At 47.1% G+C, this 24,349-nt stretch overlaps 1 protein-coding gene across 2 annotated transcripts; it reads left to right on the top strand.

Moving 5' to 3' along the window:
* The first annotated feature begins 7,072 nt into the window (after window positions 1-7,072).
* Window positions 7,073-23,246, top strand: LOC140419295 (uncharacterized). 2 transcript variants are annotated; one of them, XM_072503125.1, is made up of 2 exons: window positions 7,073-7,366; window positions 16,399-23,246. In XM_072503125.1, exon 2 carries the CDS (start codon window positions 16,515-16,517, stop codon window positions 17,886-17,888), a length of 1,374 nt encoding a protein of 457 aa, XP_072359226.1. In that variant the 5' UTR covers window positions 7,073-7,366; window positions 16,399-16,514; the 3' UTR covers window positions 17,889-23,246. The 2 variants fall into 2 exon arrangements, with proteins under 2 accessions (XP_072359226.1, XP_072359227.1); XM_072503126.1 differs by having other exon boundaries at window positions 7,081-7,195.
* Window positions 23,247-24,349: the final 1,103 nt, after the last annotated feature.

A 24,349-nucleotide genomic window follows, 5' to 3' on the forward strand; every position in this document is an offset into this window, starting at 1 on the left:
CCTTAGATGGGCGAAGAAAACTCGGAGCAGTAAATGGGAGAACGCGGTGATCCGCGTTTATCAAGACTGGAGTGCGGAGGTGGCGAGAAGGAGGGCGAGCTTTAATCGGGCCAAGGCGGTGCTTCATAAAAAGAAGATAAAATTTGGAATGCTGCAACCGGCAAGACTGTGGGTCACATATCGAGGGAGGCACCACTACTTTGAGACGGCGGATGAAGCGTGGACTTTTATTGTGGAAGAAAAACTGGAATGAGCGGGTTATTAAAAAGAACGTTCGAACAAAGTGGTGGGGTGAATGTGGGGGGCAAAGAGGGGTTTTATGTACTAATCCTGCGATGTGGTAACTTTTCTCTCTCCCACAGGTGGTGATGGGGGGAGAAGGGGAGGTGGAGGAGATGGGGTGTTGGCCATTGGGGGCGGGGCCAAGGGAGAAGCGTGGGCTTGGTTCCCGCGCTATGATAATCATGGCAGGAATAGAGAAGCAGGAAGGAGGGGGCATCGCACGGTACGAGCCGAGGTCACAGGGGGAAGCCGAGGTCAGCCAGAGTTTGCTGACTTCTGGGAGCAACATGGGGGGAGTAATTACGCTAGCGGGGGATCTAGCGGGGGGGGTGGGAGGGGGGAATTACTGGGTTGCTGCTGCTGGGGAGAGGGGGGAGCTGGTATGGGAGAGGATGGGCGGGGGGGCACCGCCTGGGGGAGATACAGCTGCGTGGGAACCGGGTGAGGAGCTGGAAAAAGGTGATGGCTAATCGACAAGGGGGGGGGGGGGGTAGGAAGCCCCCCAACTCGGCTGATCACGTGGAACGTGAGAGGGCTGAACGGGCCGATAAAGAGGGCACGGGTACTCGCACACCTTAAGAAACTTAAGGCAGATGTGGTTATGTTACAGGAAACGCACCTGAAACTGATAGACCAGGTTAGGCTACGCAAAGGATGGGTGGGGCAGGTGTTCCATTCGGGGCTAGATGCGAAAAACAGGGGGGTGGCTATATTAGTGGGGAAGCGGGTAATGTTCGAGGCAAAGACTATAGTGGCGGATAACGGGGGCAGATACGTGATGGTGAGTGGCAAACTACAGGGGGAGACGGTGGTTTTGGTAAACGTATATGCCCCGAACTGGGATGATGCCAATTTTATGAGGCGGATGCTAGGACGCATTCCGGACCTAGAGATGGGAAAGCTGATAATGGGGGGAGATTTTAATACGGTGTTGGAACCAGGGCTGGATAGGTCGAAGTCCAGGACTGGAAGGAGGCCGGCAGCAGCCAAGGTACTTAAAGATTTTATGGAGCAGATGGGAGGTGTAGACCCGTGGAGATTTAGCAGACCTAGGAGTAAGGAGTTCTCGTTTTTCTCCTATGTCCATAAAGTCTACTCGCGAATAGACTTTTTTGTGCTGGGTAGGGCATTGATCCCGAAGGTGAGGGGAATGGAGTATACGGCTATAGCCATTTCGGATCACGCTCCACACTGGGTGGACTTGGAGATAGGGGAGGAAACAGGAGGGCGCCCACCCTGGAGAATGGACATGGGACTAATGGCAGATGAGGGGGTGTGTCTAAGGGTGAGGGGGTGCATTGAAAAGTACTTGGAACTCAATGATAATGGGGAGGTCCAGGTGGGAGTGGTCTGGGAGGCGTTGAAGGCGGTGGTTAGAGGGGAGCTGATATCAATAAGGGCACATAAAGGGAAGCAGGAGAGTAAGGAACGGGAGCGGTTGCTGCAAGAACTTTTGAGGGTGGACAGACAATATGTGGAAGCACCGGAGGAGGGACTGTACAGGGAAAGGCAAAGGCTACATGTAGAATTTGACTTGCTGACTACAGGCACTGTAGAGGCACAATGGAGGAAGGCACAGGGTGTACAGTACGAATATGGGGAGAAGGCGAGCAGGTTGCTGGCACACCAATTGAGGAAAAGGGGAGCAGCGAGGGAAATAGGGGGAGTGAGGGATGAGGAAGGAGAGATGGAGCGGGGAGCGGAGAGAGTGAATGGAGTGTTCAAGACATTTTATAAAAAATTATATGAAGCTCAACCCCCGGATGGGAGGGAGAGAATGATGGGCTTCTTGGATCGGCTGGAATTTCCCAAGGTGGAAGAGCAGGAAAGGGTGGGACTGGGAGCACAGATCGAGGTAGAAGAAGTGGTGAAAGGAATTAGGAGCATGCAGGCGGGAAAGGCCCCGGGACCGGATGGATTCCCAGTCGAATTCTATAGAAAATATGTGGACTTGCTCGCCCCGGTACTGACGAGGACCTTTAATGAGGCAAAGGAAAGGGGACAACTGCCCCCGACTATGTCTGAAGCAACGATATCGCTTCTCTTAAAGAAGGAAAAGGACCCGCTACAATGCGGGTCCTATAGACCTATTTCCCTCCTAAATGTAGATGCCAAGATCCTGGCCAAGGTAATGGCAATGAGAATAGAGGAATGTGTTCCGGGGGTGGTCCACGAGGACCAAACTGGGTTTGTGAAGGGGAGACAGCTGAACACGAATATACGGAGGTTGTTAGGGGCAATGATGATGGCCCCACCAGAGGGAGAAACGGAGATAGTAGTGGCGATGGATGCCGAGAAAGCATTTGATAGAGTGGAGTGGGATTATTTGTGGGAGGTGTTGAGGAGATTTGGTTTTGGAGAGGGGTATGTTAGATGGGTGCAGCTGTTGTATAGGGCCCCAGTGGCGAGCGTGGTCACGAATGGACGGGGATCTGCATATTTTCGGCTCCATAGAGGGACAAGGCAGGGATGCCCTCTGTCCCCATTATTGTTTGCACTGGCGATTGAGCCCCTGGCGATAGCGTTGAGGGGTTCCAAGAAGTGGAGGGGAGTACTTAGGGGAGGAGAAGAGCACCGGGTATCTTTGTATGCGGACGATTTGCTACTAAAACGTGGCGGACCCGGCGGAGGGGATGCCAGAAATAATGCGGATACTTGGGGAGTTTGGGGATTTTTCAGGGTATAAATTGAACATGGGGAAAAGTGAGTTGTTTGTGGTGCATCCAGGGGAGCAGGGTAGAGAAATAGAGGACCTACCGTTGAGGAAGGTAACAAGGGACTTTCATTACCTGGGGATCCAGATAGCTAAGAATTGGGGCACATTGCATAGGTTAAATTTAACGCGGTTGGTGGAACAGATGGAGGAGGATTTCAAGAGATGGGATATGGTATCCCTGTCAATGGCAGGGAGGGTGCAGGCGGTTAAGATGGTGGTCCTCCCGAGATTCCTCTTTGTGTTTCAGTGCCTCCCGGTGGTGATCACGAAGGCTTTTTTTAAAAGGATTGAAAAGAGCATCATGGGTTTTGTGTGGGCCGGGAAGACCCCGAGAGTGAGGAAGGGATTCTTACAGCGTAGCAGGGATAGGGGGGGGCTGGCACTACCGAGCCTAAGTGAGTATTATTGGGCCGCTAATATTTCAATGGTGAGTAAGTGGATGGGAGAGGAGGAGGGAGCGGCGTGGAAGAGATTAGAGAGGGCGTCCTGTAGGGGGACTAGCCTACGGGCTATGGTGACAGCCCCATTGCCGTTCTCACCGAGGAACTACACCACAAGCCCGGTGGTGGTGGCTACACTGAAGATTTGGGGACAGTGGAGACGGCATAGGGGAAAGACTGGAGCCTTGGGGGGGTCCCCGATAAGAAACAACCATAGGTTTGCCCCGGGGGGAATGGATGGGGGATATGGAATGTGGCAAAGAGCAGGAATAACGCAACTGAAAGATCTGTTTGTGGATGGGAAGTTTGCGAGTCTGGGAGCGCTGACCGAGAAATATGGGTTGCCCCAAGGGAATGCATTCAGGTATATGCAACTGAGGGCTTTTGCGAGGCAACAGGTGAGGGAATTCCCGCAGCTCCCGACACAAGAGGTGCAGGACAGAGTGATCTCAAAGACACGGGTGGGGGATGGTAAGGTGTCAGATATATATAGGGAAATGAGGGACGAAGGGGAAACTATGGTAGATGAACTAAAAGGGAAATGGGAAGAAGAGCTGGGGGAGGAGATCGAGGAGGGGCTGTGGGCAGATGCTCTAAGCAGGGTAAACTCGTCGTCCTCGTGTGCCAGGCTAAGCCTGATTCAGTTTAAGGTATTACACAGGGCACATATGACTGGAGCACGGCTCAGTAAATTTTTTGGGGTGGAGGATAGGTGTGCGAGGTGCTCGAGAAGCCCAGCGAATCATACCCATATGTTTTGGTCATGCCCGGCACTACAGGGGTTTTGGAGGGGGTGACAAAGGTGCTTTCAAAAGTAGTAGGAGTCCGGGTCGAACCAAGCTGGGGGTTGGCTATATTTGGGGTTGCACAAGAGCCGGGAGTGCAGGAGGCGAGAGAGGCCGATGTTTTGGCCTTTGCGTCCCTAGTAGCCCGGCGCAGGATATTGCTAATGTGGAAAGAAGCCAAGCCCCCGGGGGTGGAGACCTGGATAAATGACATGGCGGGGTTTATAAAGCTAGAGCGGATTAAGTTCGTCCTAAGGGGGTCGGCTCAAGGGTTCACCAGGCGGTGGCAACCGTTCGTCGAATACCTCGCAGAAAGATAGACGGAATGGGAAAAAGAAGGCAGCAGCAGCAGCCCAGGATCGGGGGGGGGGGGGGGGGGGGGGAGAGAGGGGTGGGGGGGGAGAGAGGGGTGGGGGGGGGGGGATGGAGGAACCAGAAGGACTCTCAGGGTTGTTAATATATACTGTATAGTATGTATAGGTCGTTGCTACAGATAATTATATATTGGACTGTTAAATTATATTTTTGGAGAGTGTTACTTGTGATAAGGCAGTTGCCAATTAGGGCTAGTTTTCATTTTTGTTATTTATTATTTATTCATTTTTTGTTTATAAAATAGGTCATTGTTATTTGTGTTGTTATAATATTGTGCAAAGGATGCACAATGTACTGTGTTGGTTGACCAAAAATTTTCAATAAAATATTTAATTAAAAAAAAAAGAAAACCATAGTTTGATTAAAGATAGTCAGCATGGCTTTGTGAGGGGCAGGTCATGCCTCACAAGCCTCATTGAATTCTTTGAGGATGTGACGAGACACATTGATGAAGGTCGGGCAGTGGATATGGTGTATATGGATTTCAGTAAGACATTTGCTAAGTTTCCCCATGGTAGGCTCATTCAGAAAGTTAGGGGGCATGGGATACAGGGAAATTTGGCTGTCTGGATACAGAATTCGCTGGCCAATAGAAGACAGTGGGTAGTAGTGGATGGAAAGTATTCCGCCTGGTGGTCGGTGACCAGTGTCCTGCAGGGATCTGTTCTTGGACCTCTGCTCTTTGTAGTTTTTAAAAATGACTTGGATGAGGAAGTGGAAGGGTGGATTAGTACATTTGCCGATGACACAAAGATTGGGGGAGTTGTAGATAGTGTTGAGGGCTGATGCAGGTTACAACAGGACATTGACAGAATGCAGAGCTGGGCTGTGAAGTGGCAGATGGAGTTCAACCTAGATAAATGTGAAGTGATTCATTTTGGAAGGTCGAATTTGAATGCTGAATACAGGATTAAAAGGCAGGATTCTTGGAAGTGTGGAAGAACAGAGAGATCTTGGGGTCCACATACAGAGATCCTTCAAAGTTGCCACGCAGGTTGATAGGATTGTTAAGAAGGCGTATGGTGTGTTAGCTTTCATTAACAGGGGGGTTGAGTTTAAGAGCCGCGAGGTTTTGCTGCAGCTTGATAAAAGCCTACTTAGACCACACTTGGAATATTGTGTCCAGTTCTGGTCGCCTCATTATAGGAAGGATGTAGATGCTTTGGAGAGGGTACAGAGGAGATTTACCAAGATGCTGCCTGGACTGGAGGGCATGTCTTATGAAGAAAGGTTGAGTGAGCAAGGGCTTTTCTCACTGGAGCAAAGGAGGAAGAGAGGTGACTTGATAGAGGTGTACAAGGTAATGGGAAGGATGGATAGAGTGGATAGCCAGAGACTTTTCCCCAGGGCGGAAATGGCTGTCACAAGGGGACATAATTTTAAGGTGATTGGAGGAAGGTATAGGGGAGATGTCAGAGGTAGGTTCTTTACACCGAAAGTGGTGGGTGCGTGGAATGCACTGCCAGCAGAGGGCGTGGAGTCAGAAACATGAGGGAGTTTTGGCATATGGACAGCAGTAAATTGAAAGGGTGTAGGTTAGGTTGATCTGAGATTAGGATAAATGGTCGGCACAACATCATGGGCCGAAGGGCCTGAACTGTGCTGTACTGTTCTATGTTCTAAACTCTTTCCAGTCATTACAGTCAATGCGTATTACATAAGTGGGGAGTGAACAGGAGTGGAGTAAATTCAGAGACAGGCAAGGAAGCACCCACATATTAGCCTTGACCAGAACACCAGCTTTTTCAGCATTGTTTCTCCAGAGCTATTAAAGGTCTCGAAGGAAGGAAGCACAGGTCCAGGTGCTGATGGAGATCCTGTTGCATCCTCAGTCACCAAGCGTAATTATATATCAAATCGAGGTCTTGAAATATGTGACGGTATGATGGATAAGTTTGCAGATGGAAAATTGTTGGTGTGGTAACTAGCGAGGAGAAAAGCCTTAAATTACAGCATGATACAGATGGGCTGGTTATATGGGCAGAACAGTAGCAAATGGAATTTAACCAGGAAAAGTGGCAGCTCTTGTACAGGGTCAGTATAGACATGGTGTGCCGAGTGACAGCTGTGCTGGATCATTCTAGAAAACACTGAACATTCAGTATCACGAGCACGAGGGAAGAAGATAGAGGAATTACTGATTCTGGGATTGAATCCAGCAAGAGTTTGCATCTTTTGGGGAGGAGAGAGGAAGGACCCATTGGGGGAAAAAAAAACCTTAAGTTCTGCATTGTTCCACAGGAGAGCAGCATTTAATCATCTTGAGAAATGGAAAATAGATTACCTATTGACAATAATTTGTTTGATTATTTTTATCAATTGGTAACGAAGTTATTTTGTATTTACTGCTTGTGGTGTCAATGGTGCGGCTATTACCCAATATTCACTGCGCCTGTGAATGTGCCCACTCTGCGTCTGCGCACTCCACAGGACCCCAGTGCGCAGACGCATTGTTCGGTGTATCGAGCATGCGCAGTATCACTTTGCTCGGAGGTCTGGGCGTGTTGGAGCGGCTGTTTCCAGCAGTGGGGCTGAGGGAGGAATGGAGCCGGGAGTCGGGCAAAGAAAACTTCACTATATTACACTGGAGAAAGAAGGTTGGAAAGATCTCAATACAAACACAAAAATACAATTCAAATAATTTATTTTCTTTTACCCCAGCAATATCCTGACAGAAACAACGGCCGTAATTCTCCGTTCACATCGCTCCCGCGAATGGAGTTCTGGATGAGTGCCAAATTCTCCGCTCTTCATAAATTCTGACATTGGTAAGAGGCGTTTAACAATATGGAGGGAGCGAGAGATCGCGGGGATGGGCGGAAACGTTGTGAAAAGCTGTTGTGAGCTGCAATCCTCGGAAAAGAGTTTCCGGGACCCAGTTTGTACCGAGCGGAGCTGCAGCTCCTCATGTTCGGCTCGGGTTAATGGCCGCCATCTTTGTTGGATGTGCATCAGCGCGCATGCGCGTTTGTCGTCTTTGTCGGGGCGATGATTCAATGAGTGGGAGGAGCTTGTTCCCCATTGTTCAGAATGGAGACAACTTGTCCATCAAACTGGATTAGTCTTTGAGTCCCGGTATCTTATTGATGATGCAAAGCGGTGGCAGAGATGGAAAGAAAAGGAAGCCAATCCTGCTCTCCGGATTTCACTGTCTTATTAGACATTCTGTCCCATGTGTCCAAAGCTCTGCGGCTCTGTTCAGCCACATGAAGACCCAGGGAAGAAATTCACAACCCTGAGTAGATGTCACCCTCAAATCAGGGGACTGCTGATGACAAGAGGGTCAGTGTGCAGGGGGGGCATGAGGGGTCATCATGGACCAGGAAGCAGGAGGGGAGAATGTTGTGGATTTCTATCCTGGACTGATAGTGATTAATTTTGGAAACTTCTTTTACAGGGGATTAGTAGGGGAGGATTTACACAACGCAAACTCAAACCAGGAGAAATATTTATCTTTCCTGAATTTCATTTCTGGACTGACAGTGATGGCTTTGTAAACTTCTTTCACAGGGGCTGAGAAAGGGATTCGCAGACAGGAAACTCACAACCAATCCTCACATCAAATTCTGTCAGCACCATTCGGTGCTGCAATCCTTGGAAAAGAGTTTCCGGGACCCCATTTGTACCGAGCGGAGCTGCAGCTCCTCATGTTCGGCTCGGGTTAACGGCCGCCATCTTTATTGGATGTGCATCAGGGCGCATGCGCGTTTGTCATCTTTGTCAGGCGATGTTTCAATGAGTGGGACGATCTGGATCTGGAGATTATCGACCTTTGTGTGGAAGGATGGTGTTCCAGATCATTATCACTCACTGTATAAAATGACTACCTCCTATCTCCCCTGTAGATCTTATTCACAATCTTAAATCTGTGTCCTGTAATCCTTTTACAATCTACTGATGGGAATAGTTTAAAAAAATCTTTTGCTGGGTTTGCCGTTGTAATTTCTGGTGCCTGGGTCGATGCCGGGTGGTCCGTCTGGTTTCATTCCTTTTTCATGTTTTTGTTGTGGTTGAATCAGCTTGGACCAGTCCATTTAGGATCCAGAACACAATTGAAGTCTCCTCCAAGAATCAGTTGATCTGTATCCAGGTCTGGGATGGATTACAACAATCTTTTTACAAATGTTTCTATGAGATCCCCTCATAAAAAAAATGATAGAGAAGCAGAATTAGGCCATTCAGCCCATTGAATTTTCGAGTTTGCTCTGCCATTCGATCATGGCTGATATGTTTCCCATCCCCATTCATCTTGTATTGTAGCTCTCTTGAAATGAATGCGAACATTGCATTTGCCTTTCTAACTGCCGACTTTCCTTTATTTGTCCTTGGGATGTGGGTGTCGCTGGCTGAGCCGGCATTTGCTGCCCATCCCTAATTGCCCTTGAACTGAGTGGCTTGCTGGGCCATTTCAGAGGGGGCAGTTTGGGAGGATGTGAGGCTGAAGTGATTAAATGACAAGGGGGATAATGGTGCAAGACAAAACTGGGTGACAATGAGAGAAGTAAATAAACTAATAGGACACGAGAAGAAATAAAAGACAGGTCCAGGTGAGGTATAAATGGCAACAGCAGAACCGTTACCAGCACCAACTGTCTAAAAATATCGGAGTGATGATTATAATCTGAAATTACTGAAATGAATGTGTCTGGAAGGTCATAAATTGCCGAACTAAATTGTACCCGAATAGGAGCCTGAGTATGGAGACTAGGGAATTTTCACAGTAACTTCATTGCAGTGTTAATGTAAGCCTACTTGTGACACTAATAAGGATTATTATTATCTGGAGCAATCCAGTCAGAGTCATTCTCCTGCTCTGTATCCTCACAGCTTTATTTCTCTCGGGTTTCGATCCAATTTTTCAAAACATCATTTATTGTGGCTATTTCCAAACTCCATCAGAGGCAGCAAGTTTCAGCATTGACACTGGCTGGGTAAAAACATTCTTCCTCATACCTACTGGACCATTTACATGCATAGATATGGAGCAACGTAGAAAATAGGAGCAGGAGGAGACCATTTGGCCCTTCGAGCCTGCTCCACCATTCATCATGATCAGAGCTGATTCGGCTCAATAGCCTAATCCCGCTTTCCCCCATATCCTTTGATCCCCTTCGCCCTAAGTGCTGTATCGAACTACTTCTTGAAAACATTCCACAGGCTCACCACTCTGTGGGTGAAGAAATTTCTCCTCATCTCTGTCCTAAATGGTCGACCCCGTATCCTCAGACTGTGACCCCTATTTCTGGACACACCCACTATCAGGAACATCCGTCCTGAATCTACTCTGTCTCGCCCTGTTTTTTTTTTAACATAAATTTAGAGTGCCCCATTCTTTTTTTGCAATTAAGGGCAATTTTAGAGTGGCCAATCTACCTACCCTGCACATCTTTGGATTTGTGGGGGTGAGACCCACACAAACACAGAGAGAATATGCAAACTCCACACACACAATGACCCGGGGCCGGAATCGAACTCGGGTCCTTGGCGACATGAGGCAGCAGTGCTAACCACTGAGCCACCCACTGTTTCTAGGTTTCTATGAGATCCGCCCTCATTCTTTTGAACTTGGGGCAGCACGGTCGCACTGTGGCTTCACAGCGCCAGGGTCCCAGGTTCGATTCCCCGCTGTCTGTGCGGAGTCTGCACATTTTCCCCGTGTCTGCGTGGGTTTCCTCCGAGAGCTGCGGTTTCCTCCCACAGTCCAAAGATGCGCAGGTTAGGTGGATTGGCCATGCTAAATTGCCCTTAGTAACCAAAAAGGTTGGGAGAGGTTATTGGGTTACGGGGATGAGGGGGAAGTGAGGGCTTAAGTGGGTCGCTGCAGACGCGATGGGCCAAATTGCCTCCTTCTGCACTGTATGTTCTATGTTCCAGCGAATACTGGAATACATTGCGCAGGTCAAGGACACACAGCCTGAGTGAGAGAGATACAGACCGAGTGAGAATTTGGTGCAGTGAGGTAATTCGGTGAAGAGTGGGAGAAGGTGCTTTTTCCCTACTGTTTTGTTCTCTCTCTTTCTTCGGGCCTAATTTCGGGAGCCGTTCGGAGGAGGAGGAGCAGTCTCTGTGAGTATAAAATCCTAACGGAAACTTCCTGTTTTCCAGTTTTTTCCCCAAAAGTGACGTCAGAGGGAAGCTGTGATCTGAGTGGTTGATAGCAAATCTGCCCCAAATTTTTTAAAAAACACAGCTAAACCCATAAACTTAAATTAAACTAATTAATTAATTAGTGATGGCTGGTCAGGTGATGTGCTTGAGCTGCTTGATGTGGGAGCTGGCAGATCCCATTGCGAGCTTCAGCGACCACATCTGCAGTAAGTGTTGGCTGCTCGAAGAGCTCCGGCTCAGAGTTGATGAGCTGGAGTCTGAGCTTCAAACACTGAGGCACATCCGGGAGGGGGAGACTTACCTGTACACTGTGTTTCAGGAGGCAGTCACACCAGTCAGAGTAAGTAGTTTAAATCCTGCCAGTGGCCAGGGACAGCAGGGTGTGACTGCAAGTCAGGCAGGTAAAGGGAACCAGCAGTCAGGAACTCAGGAGACTCAGCCCTTGACTCTGTCCAACAGGTATGAGGCACTTGCTCCCTTTGTGGATGGCGAACAGGGCTGCAGGAAGGATGAGTCAGCTGACCAAGGCACCATGGTTCAGCAGGCCATTCAAGGGGAGGGAGTAAATAGGCAAGTTGTAGTTGTAGGGGATTCTATTATCAGGGGGATAGATAGTATCCTTTGTGAGCCGGATAAAGAGTCCTGCATGGTATTTTGCCTGCCCGGTGCGAGGGTGCGGGTCATCTCTGACCGGCTTGATAGGATACGGGAGAGGGAGGGGGAGGATCCAGTTGTTGTGGTCCATGTCGGTACCAACAACATAGGCAAGTCTAGGAAAGAGGACCTGTTTAGAGATTATAAAGAGCTAGGATTCAAATAAAAAAACAGGTCCTCAAGGGTCATGATCTCCGGATTACTGCACGAGCACGTGCAAATTGGCATAGGGAGGCAAGAATAAGGGAAGTTAACACGTGGCTGAAAGAGTGGTGTGGGAAAGAGGGGTTCCTTTTCATGGGACACTGGCATCAGTTTTGGGACAGGGGGGACCTATACCGTTGGGATGGTCTCCACCTGAACCGAGCTGGGACCAGTGTTCTGGCGAAAAGAATAAATAGGGTGGTCAATAGGACTTTAAACTAAAGATTGGGGGGGAAGGGAAAGTCAGGGAACCAAGAGGTGAAGTAATCAGTGGGAAGCGTAGCTGCTTAGGAATACAAAAAAGCACAAAAAGACAAAACTCAGGAGAGGTTACGATAGTCCCCATCCCACAAAATATGACACAGTGTATGGAAAGGGGGTTGGATAGGGTGGACAGTGAGAGCCTTCTCCCGCGGATGGATATGGCTGGCACGAGGGGACATAACTTTAAACTGAGGGGTAATAGATATAGGACAGAGGTCAGAGGTAGGTTCTTTACGCAAAGAGTAGTGAGGCCGTGGAATGCCCTACCTGCTACAGTAGTGAACTCGCCAACATTGAGGGCATTTAAAAGTTTATTGGATAAACATGTGGATGATAATGGCATAGTGTAGGTTAGATGGCTTTTGTTTCGGTGCAACATCGTGGGCCGAAGGGCCTGTACTGCGCTGTATTGTTCTATGTTCTATGAAAGGCTCAGTAAACCAAGGTCCACCACACTAAGAAAACAAAAAGGGACGGTCAATAGAGAATTAAAGGTGCTATATTTAAATGCGTGCAGTGTACGGAACAAGGTAGATGAGCTTGTGGCCCAGATTGTGACTGGCAGGTATGATGTGGTAGGCATCACAGAGACATGGTTGCAGGGGGTTCAGGACTGGCATTTAAACATCCAGGGATTCACAACCTATCGAAAAGACAGGGAGGTGGGCAGAGGGGGCGGGGTTGCCATGTTAATTAGGAATGAAATTAAATCAATAGCACTAAATGACATAGGGTCAGATGATGTGGAGTCTGTGTGGGTAGAGTTGAGGAACCACAAAGGCAAAAAAACATAATGGGAGTTATGTACAGGCCTCCTAACAGTGGTCAGGACCAGGGGCACAAAATGCACCACGAAATAGAAAGTGCATGTCAGAAAGGCAAGGTCACAGTGATCATGGGGGACTTCAATATGCAGGTGGACTGGGTAAATAATGCTGCCAGTGGACCCAAGGAAAGGGAATTCATTGAATGTTTACAGGAGGGCTTTTTGGAACAGCTTGTGATGGAGCCCACGAGGGAACAGGCCATTCTGGACTGAGTGTTATGTAATGAGCCAGACTTGATTAAAGATCTTAAAGTAAGGGAGCACTTAGGAGGGAGTGATCATAATATGGTAGAATTCAATCTCCAATTTGAAAGAAAGATGGTAGAATCAGATGTAAAGGTGTTACAGTTAAATAAAGGTAACTACAGGGGCATGAGGGAGGAACTGACGAAAATCGACTGGGAGCAGAGCCTAGTGGGAAAGACAGTAGAACAGCAATGGCAGGAGTTTCTGGGAGTAATTGAGGACACAGTGCAGAGGTTCATCCCAAAGAAAAGAAAGGTTATCAGAGGGGTGATTAGGCAGCCATGGCTGACAAAGGAAGTTGGGGAATGCATCAAAGCAAAAGAGAAAGCCTATAATGTGGCAAAGAGTAGTGGGAAGTCAGAAGATTGGGAAGGCTACAAAAACAAACAGAGGATAACAAAGAGAGAAATAAGGAAAGAGAGGATCAAATATGAAGGTAGGCTAGACAGTAACATTAGGAATGATAGTAAAAGTTTCTTTAAATACATTAAAAACAAACGGGAGGCAAAAGTTGACATTGGGCCGCTCCAAAATGACGCTGGTAATTTTGTGATGGGAGACAAGGAAATAGCTGAGGAACTAAATAAGTACTTTGCGTCAGTCTTCACAGTAGAAGACATGAGTAATATCCCACCAATTCCGGAGAGTCAGGGGGCAGAGTTGAATATGGTAGCCATCACAAAGGAGAAAGTGCTAGAGAAACTAAGAGGTCTAAAAATTGATAAATCTCCGGGCCCAGATGGACTACATCCTAGAGTTCTAAAGGAGATAGCTGAAGAAATAGTGGAGGCGTTAGTTATGATCTTTCAAAAGTCACTGGAGTCCGGGAAAGTACCAGAGGATTGGAAAATCGCTGTTGTAACCCCTCTGTTCAAGAAGGGAACAAGGAAAAAGATGGAAAATTATAGGCCAATTAGCCTAACCTCGGTTGTTGGCAAGATTCTAGAATCCATTGTTAAGGATGAGATTTCTAAATTCTTGGAAGTGCAGGGTCAGATTAGGACAAGTCAGCATGGATTTAGTAAGGGGAGGTCGTGCCTGACAAACCTGTTAGAGTTCTTTGAAGAGATAACAAATAGGTTAGACCAAGGAGAGCCAATGGATGTTATCTATCTTGACTTCCAAAAGGCCTTTGATAAGGTGCCTCACGGGAGACTGCTGAGTAAAATAAGGGCCCATGGTATTCGAGGCAAGGTACTAACATGGATTGACGATTGGCTGTCAGGCAGAAGGCAGAGAGTTGGGATAAAAGGTTCTTTTTCGGAATGGCAACCGGTGACGAGTGGTGTCCCGCAGGGTTCAGTGTTGGGGCCACAGCTGTTCTCTTTATATATTAACGATCTAGATGACGGGACTGGGGGCATTCTGGCTAAGTTTGCCGATGATACAAAGATAGGTGGAGGGGCAGGTAGTATGGAGGAGGTGGGGAGGCTGCAGAAAGATTTAGACAGTTTAGGAGAGTGGTCCAAGAAATGGCTGATGAAATTCAACGTGGGCAAGTGCGAGGTCTTGCACTTTGGAAAAAAAGAATAGAGGCATGGACTATTTTCTAAACGGTGACAAAATTCATAATGCTGAAGTGCAAAGGGACTTGGGAGTCCTAGTCCAGGATTCTCTAAAGGTAAACTTGCAGGTTGAGTCCGTAATTAAGAAAGCAAATGCAATGTTGTCATTCATCTCAAGAGGCTTGGAATATAAAAGTAGGGATGTACTTCTGAAGCTTTATAAAGCATTAGTTAGGCCCCATTTAGAATACTGTGAGCAACTTTGGGCCCCACACCTCAGGAAGGACATACTGGCACTGGAGCGGGTCCAGCGGAGATTCACACGGATGATCCCAGGAATGGTAGGCCTAACATACGATGAATGTCTGAGGATCCTGGGATTATATTCATTGGAGTTTAGGAGGTTGAGGGGAGATCTAATAGAAACTTCCAAGATAATGAATGGCTTAGATAGGGTGGATGTAGGGAAGTTGTTTCCATTAGCAGGGGAGACTAGGACCCGGGGGCACAGCCTTAGAATAAAAGGGAGTCACTTGAGAACAGAGATGAGGAGAAATTTCTTCAGCCAGAGAGTGGTGGGTCTGTGGAATTCATTGCCACAGAGGGCGGTGGAGGCCGGGACGTTGAGTGTCTTTAAGACAGAAGTTGATAAATTCTTGATTTCTTGAGGAATTAAGGGCTATGGAGATAGAGCGGGTAAATGGAGTTGAAATCAGCCATGATTGAATGGTGGAGTGGACTCGATGGGTCGAATGGCCTTACTTCCGCTCCTATGTCTTATGGTCTTATGGAATACAATCCTAACCGATTCAACCTAACCTGCATATCTTTGAACTGTAGGAGGAAACTGGAGCACCCCGAGGAAACCCACACAGACACGGGGAGAAAGTGCAAACTCCACACAGTCAGGGTGGGAATTGAACTCTGGTCCCTGGTGCTGTGAGGCAGCAGTGCTAACTACTATGCCACCCCTGTCTTGCAACCCTCAAGAAAAAAACAAATCTTTATCCCCATCTGAAATGGGTGACGCCTCACTTTGCAAGTGACCCCCTTGTTCCAGATTCTCCCATAAGAGGAAACATTCTCTCCACATCCACCCTGTCAAGACCCCTCAGCATCTTATATAGTTCAATCCAGGTTTTACCCAAAACTTTAAATCTGTTTCCGACTGCTTGTACGATCAGTGAATGGAAACAAAGTTTCTTTGTCCACCTGATCGAAACTTGGCATAATCTTGTGTCCCTGAATCAAATCTCCCCTCAACCTCCTTTGCTGGAACCATTCTGGTAAATCTCCTCTGCACCTTCTCCAAGAACCTTCACATCCTTCCTGGAGAGTGGTGACCAGAGCTTTATAAAGATTCATAGAATAGAATTAGAACCATAGAATTCCTACAGTGCAGAAGGAGGCCATTCGGCCCATCAAGTCTGCACTGATTCTCTGAAAGTGCACCCTGCCAGGCCCACACCCCTACCCTGTCCCTGTAGCCCCACTGAACCTACCCATCCCTGGACACTAAGGGGCAATTTATCAAGGCCAATCCACCTAACTTTCCCTTCTTTGGACTGTTGGAGAAAACCTGAGCACCGGGTGGAAACCCACGCAGACACGGGGAGAAAGTGCAAACTCCACACAGACAGTCACCAAGGCCGGAATTGAACCCGGCTCCCTGGCACTGTGAGGCAGCAGTGCTAATCACTGTGCCACCAGAAGCATAGTTTTGGTATCAATATTTCTGCTTATGAAGCTCAAGATTGAAATTTTTTTGCCAACTATTCCCTTAACATGTCTTGTAGATATACAAAATCCCTCTTCACCTCTTTCTCCTCCCAAAGAGGCCAGTTGGGTTTTTATGACAATCCAGCAGTTTTCATGATCACTTTTTCCCAGTGCCGGCCCCACAAATCACCAGATTCATTCAGCTCAATTTCACAACCTGACTGTGTGTTTTTGTGGGTTCTCTCTCACTCCCTATTTTCTGTTTTTAAATCAGTTTCACAGGGTGTTCGAAGTGGAGGATTCTAAGTCCGAAAAATCAAACCAAGCATCACATCGGGATCTGACAGAGTCCTCAATTTATCAGATCCTGAATATCAGTGGATTTTGAACATGGAAGGAAAAAGCATCGTTCAGAGTGGGGAGAAACCGTACCTGATTTGTTTGTGTGGACGAGGATTCAGTCAGTCATCAGGCCTCACAAGCCACAAATGCAGTCGCACTGAGGAGAAACCGTGGAAATGTGGGGACTGTGGGAAAGGATTCACTTCCCCATCCCAGCTGGAAACTCATCAACGCAGCCACACTGGTGAGAGACCATTCACCTGCTCCACGTGTGGGAAGGGATTCACTCGGTCATCCGGCCTGCAGGCACACCAGCAAGTTCACACTGACGAGAGACTGTTCAGGTGCTCTTACTGCGGGACTGGGTTCAGAAACTCATCTCACCTCACTGCACATCACCGAATTCACACTGGGGAGAAGCCATTTGTCTGTGCCAAGTGTGGCAAGGTATTCACTCAGTCATTCAACCTGCAGAAGCACCAGCGAATTCACTGTGGGGAGAGGCCATTTGCCTGCGCCAAGTGTGGGAAGGTATTCACTCAGGCATCCGCTCTGCAGAAGCACCAGCGAATTCACACTGGGGAGAGACCATTCACCTGCTCAGAGTGTGGGAAAGGATTCACTCAGTCATCCCTCCTGCTGAGACACCAGCTAGTTCACACTGATGAGAGACCTTTCCAATGTCCAGACTGCGGGAAGTGCTTTAAAAGTTCTTGGGATCTGATGAGCCATCAACGTGTTCACACTGACGAGAAACCGTTCAGGTGCTCTCACTGCGGGACTGGGTTCAGACGATCATCTCAGCTCACTTTACATCAGCGAATTCACACTGGGGAGAGACTATTCACCTGCGCCAAGTGTGGGAAGGGATTCACTCAGTCATCTACTCTGTCCACACACCAACTAATTCACACTGGGGAGAGACCATTCACCTGCTCCGAGTGTGGGAAGGGATTCACTCAGTCATCCCACCTGCGGATTCACCAGCGATTTCACACTGGGGAGAGACCGTTCCAATGTGCAGACTGCGGGAAGTGCTATAAAAGTTCTTGGGATCTGAAGTGCCATCAACGTGTTCACACCAACGAGAGACCGTTCAGGTGCTCTCAGTGTGGGACTGGGTTCAGACGATCATCACACCTCACTGCACATCAGCGAATTCACACTGGGGAGAGGCCATTTGCCTGCTCCAAGTGTGGGAAGGGATTCACAAACTCATCCACTCTGCAAAAGCACCAGCGTGTTCACACTGGAGAGAGACCGTTCATCTGCGCCAATTGTGGGAAGGGATTCACTCGATTATTCAACTTGCAGACACACCAGCGAATTCACACTGGGGAGAGACCATTCACCTGCTCTGAGTGTGGGAAGGAATTCACTCAGTTATCCAACCTGCAGCAGCACCAACGATGCCACAAATAACCACAGTGATTGGATTTTGCTGTTCCTCACATTCAGGTCTCATTTGGGTCTCTTTCTGCTGGTAACAAACTCCAGCCCATTTACAAGGGCTAATATTCTGGCTAAAAGTCAAATAAATTAGATTTGTGTTAAATACGCAGAGTGCTGAAAAGTTTTAATATCTCTGACACAAGTTAGTTCCTTTTGAAGTACTCTCGCTCTCCCCTGTCTCTTCCATCCTCACCTCCAACAAGAAGTGGGAGGAGCTTGTGGAGCTTCTTTGTGACTGAGATTGAGTAAATCCGATCAGCTGCCTCTGCTGCTTCCCTCCCTTCCACGAGCCCACCGGACCAAACTGTCTCTAAATTTCATCCTTTCCCGAGCCCTGAACCCACATCTTTATCTTGTTTCTCTCCCATCTCCTCTCATGCCCTCTCAGAGCTCATCTTGTCCATGTGATCCAGCTCCTGCTCCATCGACCATCAGCCAACTACCCTGTGTCCCTGGATATTGTCAACATTTCTCTCTCTTCAGGTACTGTCCTTCTGTCCTTCAAATCTGCCATCACCACCCCCTCCTCAATAAAACAAACCCTTGACCCTGCCATCCTTACAAATTACTGCCCCATCTTCAACCTCCCTCTCCTCTCCAAACTCTTTAAACATGTTGCCACCTCCCAAATCCTTGCCCATTTTTCCCAGAACTCCCATGTTTGAATCCTTCAAACAGGTCTCTGCCCTGTCACAGTGAAATACAAGAGACAAACAGAATCTTACTCGGAGAGAAGACAGACAATCCGGGAGCTTGGATGCAAGGGTGGCACGGTAGCACAGTGGGTAGCACTGTTGATTCACAGCACCAAGGACCCGGGTTCGGTTCCCGGCTTGGGTCACTGTCTGTGCGGAGTCTGCACGTTTTCCCCGTGTCTGCGAGGGTTTCCTCCGGGTGCTCCGCTTTCCTCCCACACTCCAAAGATGTGCAGGTTAGGTGGATTGACTATTCTAAATTGCCCTTTGTGTCCAAAAGGTTAGATGGGGTTACAGTGATAGGGTGGTGGTGTGGGCTTAAGTAGGATGCTCTTTCCAAGGGCTGGCACAGACTCAATGGGCCGAATGGCCTCCTGCACTGTAAATTCCCTGATTCTATGAGGTGAGATTGTGCTTTCTGAGCTCCAGCCAGGTGATGTTAAACACTCAGGCAGGAAAGACAAAAATCTACAACGTGTTTAAAACAGCTGATTTATTTCACCAATATCGAGAATGTTAAACTCCAGTCCTTTTGAGGCTATTATCATCAGAAACAAACTCCAACTATCAGAGTAAAAACCTGAAAGTTCTGGTCCAGATAGAGGCCATTTGGCCCATTGTGTGAGTGCTGGCTGAAGTGGAGCTTTCAGCTTAACACCATTTTGCAGATCTCAGTCGATTGCCCTGTATGTCCCAGTCCTTCAATTGGATATCCAAGACATTTATTTTAAGAGATCAGGATTTCTGCTTCTAGGACCCTATCAGACAGTGAGTTCTGGACTCCCACCACTGAAATGATGACCTCCTAGAAGCCATAGCTTTGCCAAAAGAAGTATCCATTCTAAAGTGTAAGGTCCGTATTCAAGACAACACTACAGAAGCACAAGGAAACACCCTTGCAGACCGAGTAGCAAAGGAAGCTGCCTCCCAGTGGGATTCTTCAGCAGAACCAAGACACATCTACAAATTGGGAGTGACCGATTTATTACAAGATCTACGTGAAATGCAACATGACTCTACACAAGAAGAGAAATGGTCATGGTTAGACTCAGGTATCCAGTTGTATGATGATGATAGATGGAGACAAGTTCAGACTGATACACAGTTGCACCACAGGCACTGATGCCATTTCTGGCCCAACAGATCCATTCATGGGGACGTTTAGCCCCAGGACAGATGATGGCTCGATTCCAGAAAAGTTGGTGTGGCAAAGGATTCAAAAAACATGCACAATTGGTATCAAACCACTGTGTAACATGTCAAAAGAACAACTTTGGACCTATAACATCAATGCCTCAGCTAAAAGCTCCTGCCCCTGCAGGACCATTCCAGAACATACAGGTCAATTACATCGCCCTTCCTACATGTCAAAGATACACTAACTTCCTTGTAATAGTGGATAAGTTCTCTAGATGGATAGAGGCTGCTCCAGCCAGGAGGGCTACAGCCACCCATACATCCAAAGTCCTATGCAAAGACTATATTCCCAGATGGGGAGTACCAGCTAGCATTGACTCAGACAATGGAACCCACTTTACAGGTGCTGTTTGCCAGATGGTGTGCAGGTTACTGAACATCGATTGGAATCTACACTGCCCTTATCATCCAGAAACATCAGGACAAGTGGAACGCATGAACCGGACTTTAAAAGAACGATTGTCCAAATACAACCAAGAAGGCAGGAATTGGATTCAAGCCTTGCCACTAGGTTTGTGCAGTATCAGAGCAACCCCAAACAGAACCACAGGCCTAAGCCCTTTTGAGGTCATCACTGGCAGACTCAAGTCACTGCCAGGAACTATTGACTTAAGAAAGGTAGACTGTCATCTGATTAGTGATGTTTTACTTAGTTATTGTCAAAACTTAACAAATGCTGTCAGGTGTCGGCGGCGTGGGGCGTTCCTCCTGAGGGGGGCCACGACTCGGTGCCCGGCGATTCCGTTTACGTAAAAAAAGATTCAGTGCGAACCTTTAGGAGCCAAGTGGGAAGGCCCCTACCAGATATTACTCACATCCCAGTCAGCCGTGAAACTCCAAGGAAAGAAATCATGCATTCACGCGTCACATGTGAAGCGCGCGTACCAAAATCAGAATCTGTAAAAATGTTTGCCATAATATTGATTTTCAGTTACATGTTTGGCCCAGCAGGCCTTACCCAGGAGTTCAATGTTAACACGTTCCTTTACATGTCCTATACCTATGCTAGAGACTTTAACGTCTCTAAATGCTGGGTGTGTTCTTCTATCCCTACCAATTCCCAAGCAGGTATCCCACGACAACCTGTTCCTGTTACTTTATCCCAAATGACAGAATGGTACATTTTCCAAAATCGCGACTCTTCCCTTCCCCAATGTGGAGACACCAGAACCAAAGAAACGATAAACGATGAGGTTAAGAGATGGCGATCTACAGGCCGCCCATTAAACACTTTCAAGCGATGGTATCAACATGTCTATGATCAGAAACAGAAACCACCCCAAGTAACCTTCCCAACTGGTCATAACCACACTGGGACCATATGGTTAATCGGCTATAATCATAGAGCATGGAATGCGGGATACAGTAAATGTGAATATTATTTGGATGCGAGTGCCAGAACACCGTGCACTCATGACACAAGAAAGGTAGTGGTCTATGGACATGAAGTGAATCCCATCGACTTTAAAGGGCTACCTAATCACACCGATGGGACAAATTGTACAGAACTTTGGTCCCCACAAGTGGTTGCCCAATACTCTACCTATAATGGCACCTATTACATCTGCGGTAATACTGCATAACCTTGGCTCCCAATGAGCTAGAGAGGAGCGTGCTATTCAGGATTCATTGTCCCCTTCATCCGCCATTCCTTTCCCTTTCCCTCGCCGATGCTATAAACGCAGACTCAAAACATGGACCTCTCATCCCACAGTTTGAGAAATATCAACCTACCACTATCATCACGAGGTCTAAACGCAAGATCACAGGGGCTGCAAAATTCTTTTCTGCTCTCATCCCTGCCTATGGCGTCATCGTATTGACCGGAGAATACATTAAATTGGCCGGAGACCTAGAGAAAAAAGCCAATGACACTGCCCGAGCCCGAAGTAGCATTTCAGCCGAGATGCTCGCCATTCGAACTGTGGCTTTACAGAATCGGATGGCACTTGACTATTTGCTAGCTGAAAAAGGTGGAACCTGTGCCCTGATTGGTGCAGAGTGTTGCACCTACATCCCAGTTATTCAGAAGAAATCAAAAGCTTGTCAGCACATATGCAAGAAGAAGGTAGAAAACTTTACCAACCCTCTGACACCACTCTTTGGGGATGGTTCTCTGGATGGGTGGGTGGCACAGGAATTTCTATCATTCAGGGACTTCTCTGATTTTTCATATTTGTGCTTGTCATTTACGTAGTGATCTTGCCGATCAGATGCATTAGCCAATGTATGGCTACCTATAATGCCCCAACAATCAAAGTGGTTCATAGTGGTCCAACTGCACTACCAGCCCATGACATTGAACAAGGCTCCTACTATTGAACTTTTATTACTGCATTATTGCATTATTACCCAAATATTACTCCATTCATATAATCAATTTCCATTATTACTGAATCGTTATGGTACTGTATAATTATTTTTTTGAATAAAATGCTTCCAAAATGCTTGTATCGCTTGCAAAGCTTTGCCCGTTCCAGTGTTGAAGGCTGTTCACAAACAAGTGACCGATTACAGACAATGTGAATGCGTTCCTCCCCACGCTTACTTCTATCTTGTCACATTTCTTCCTTAATTTCTATTCATTATTTTGATTCATCTTATTAATCTTTAGAAGAATCAAAAGGGAGGACTGATAGAAATTGGCTTGTCTAGTTAGCTATAGATGATAAAGGTAATAGGTTTAAATGAGAACACATTAAGCATAATTTGAGTGCAACAAAGCTGGAAACCCATTAAGGGTTCATCCAGAAAATCCACTTTAGTTTTCTTTCATTCAACCTAGATTTTAACATTTGCAAATTGTTGAGCCAAACAAGGTCAGTGACGCCAAATAGCTAAAAGACCCCATTGTATGCTGCTGCTTTTCCAGCACAGGCAGTCTCGTTTCCATGGTAATAGACAGTCAAAGGTCATAATGCCCTGAAGGCTGTGTTTTTTCTAAGTAATGTTGAGATGCAGATGTCGATAATTTGGAAAATTGGCAAGTGATTGAATGGGAAAATTACACCAACATATTCAAAAACCCATATCTCTTAAATTGATGGACAGACACTTTGGCTGAATTGAGAAAATTCGAAATAGTTAAAGCCAATCAGCAGTAAAAAGAAGGCCAGACTTTGAGATAACAATTCTCTTAAGAATCACTTACCGGAATGGAAAAGTGCTTCTGTTGCTCTGTTCTGTTTCTCTTCTTGCTCACTCCATCTATATTTCTGAAACCTTTGCTGCTCGCTTTGCTAATCAAAATTACCCAGTTACTTTATCTGGTGTATTATGATTTGAAAGAAAACTCAACTTCTGTATTCGTGAAAGACAATTAATCTGACTATCTTGCTGCAGGTTCTAGTTGTTAATTCTTTCTAAATTTTGTATTAAAAACAAGTTTCCCAGTGGCACAGCTGACAAATAAAGTTCAACTGGACTTTGCCAACAAGCACAGACTTGACATCTGTTATAACAAAGAACAAAGAACAAAGAAATGTACAGCACAGGAACAGGCCCTTCGGCCCTCCAAGCCCGTGCCGACCATACTGCCCGACTAAACTACAATCTTCTACACTTCCTGGGTCCGTATCCTTCTATTCCCATCCTATTCATATATTTGTCAAGGTGCCCCTTAAATGGCCCTATCGTCCCTGCTTCCACTACCTCCTCCGGTAGTGAGTTCCAGGCACCCACTACCCTCTGCGTAAAAAACTTGCCTCGTACATCTACTCTAAACTTTGCCCCTCTCACCTTAAACCTATGCCCCCTAGTAATTGACCCCTCTACCCTGGGGAAAAGCCTCTGACTATCCACTCTGTCTATGCCCCTCATAATTTTGTATACCTCTATCAGGTCGCCCCTCAACCTCCTTCGTTCCAGTGAGAACAAACCGAGTTTATTCAACCGCTCCTCATAGCTTATGCCCTCCATACCAGGCAACATTCTGGTAAATCTCTTCTGCACCCTCTCTAAAGCCTCCACATCCTTCTGGTAGTGTGGCGACCAGAATTGAACACTATACTCCAAGTGTGGCCTAACTAAGGTTCTGTACAGCTGCAACATGACTTGCCAATTCTTATACTCAATGCCCCGGCCAATGAAGGCAAGCATGCCGTATGCCTTCTTGACTACCTTCTCCACCTGTGTAGCCCCTTTCAGTGATCTGTGGACCTGTACTCCTAGATCTCTTTGACTTTCAATACTCTTGAGGGTTCTACCATTCACTGTATATTCCCTACCTGCATTAGCCCTTCCAAAATGCATTACCTCACATTTGTCCAGGTTAAACTCCATCTGCCATCTCTCCGCCCAAGTCTCCAGACAATCTAAATCCTGCTGTATCCTCAGACAGTCCTCATCGCTATCCGCAATTCCACCAACCTTTGTGTCGTCTGCAAACTTACTAATCAGACCAGTTACATTTTCCTCCAAATCATTTATATATACTACAAAGAGCAAAGGTCCCAGCACTGATCCCTGTGGAACACCACTGGTCACAGCCCTCCAATTAGAAAAGCATCCCTCCATTGCTACCCTCTGCCTTCTATGGCC

Source organism: Scyliorhinus torazame, chromosome 5 (assembly GCF_047496885.1).
Source record: "Scyliorhinus torazame isolate Kashiwa2021f chromosome 5, sScyTor2.1, whole genome shotgun sequence".
NCBI classification, from domain to species: Eukaryota; Metazoa; Chordata; class Chondrichthyes; order Carcharhiniformes; family Scyliorhinidae; genus Scyliorhinus; species Scyliorhinus torazame.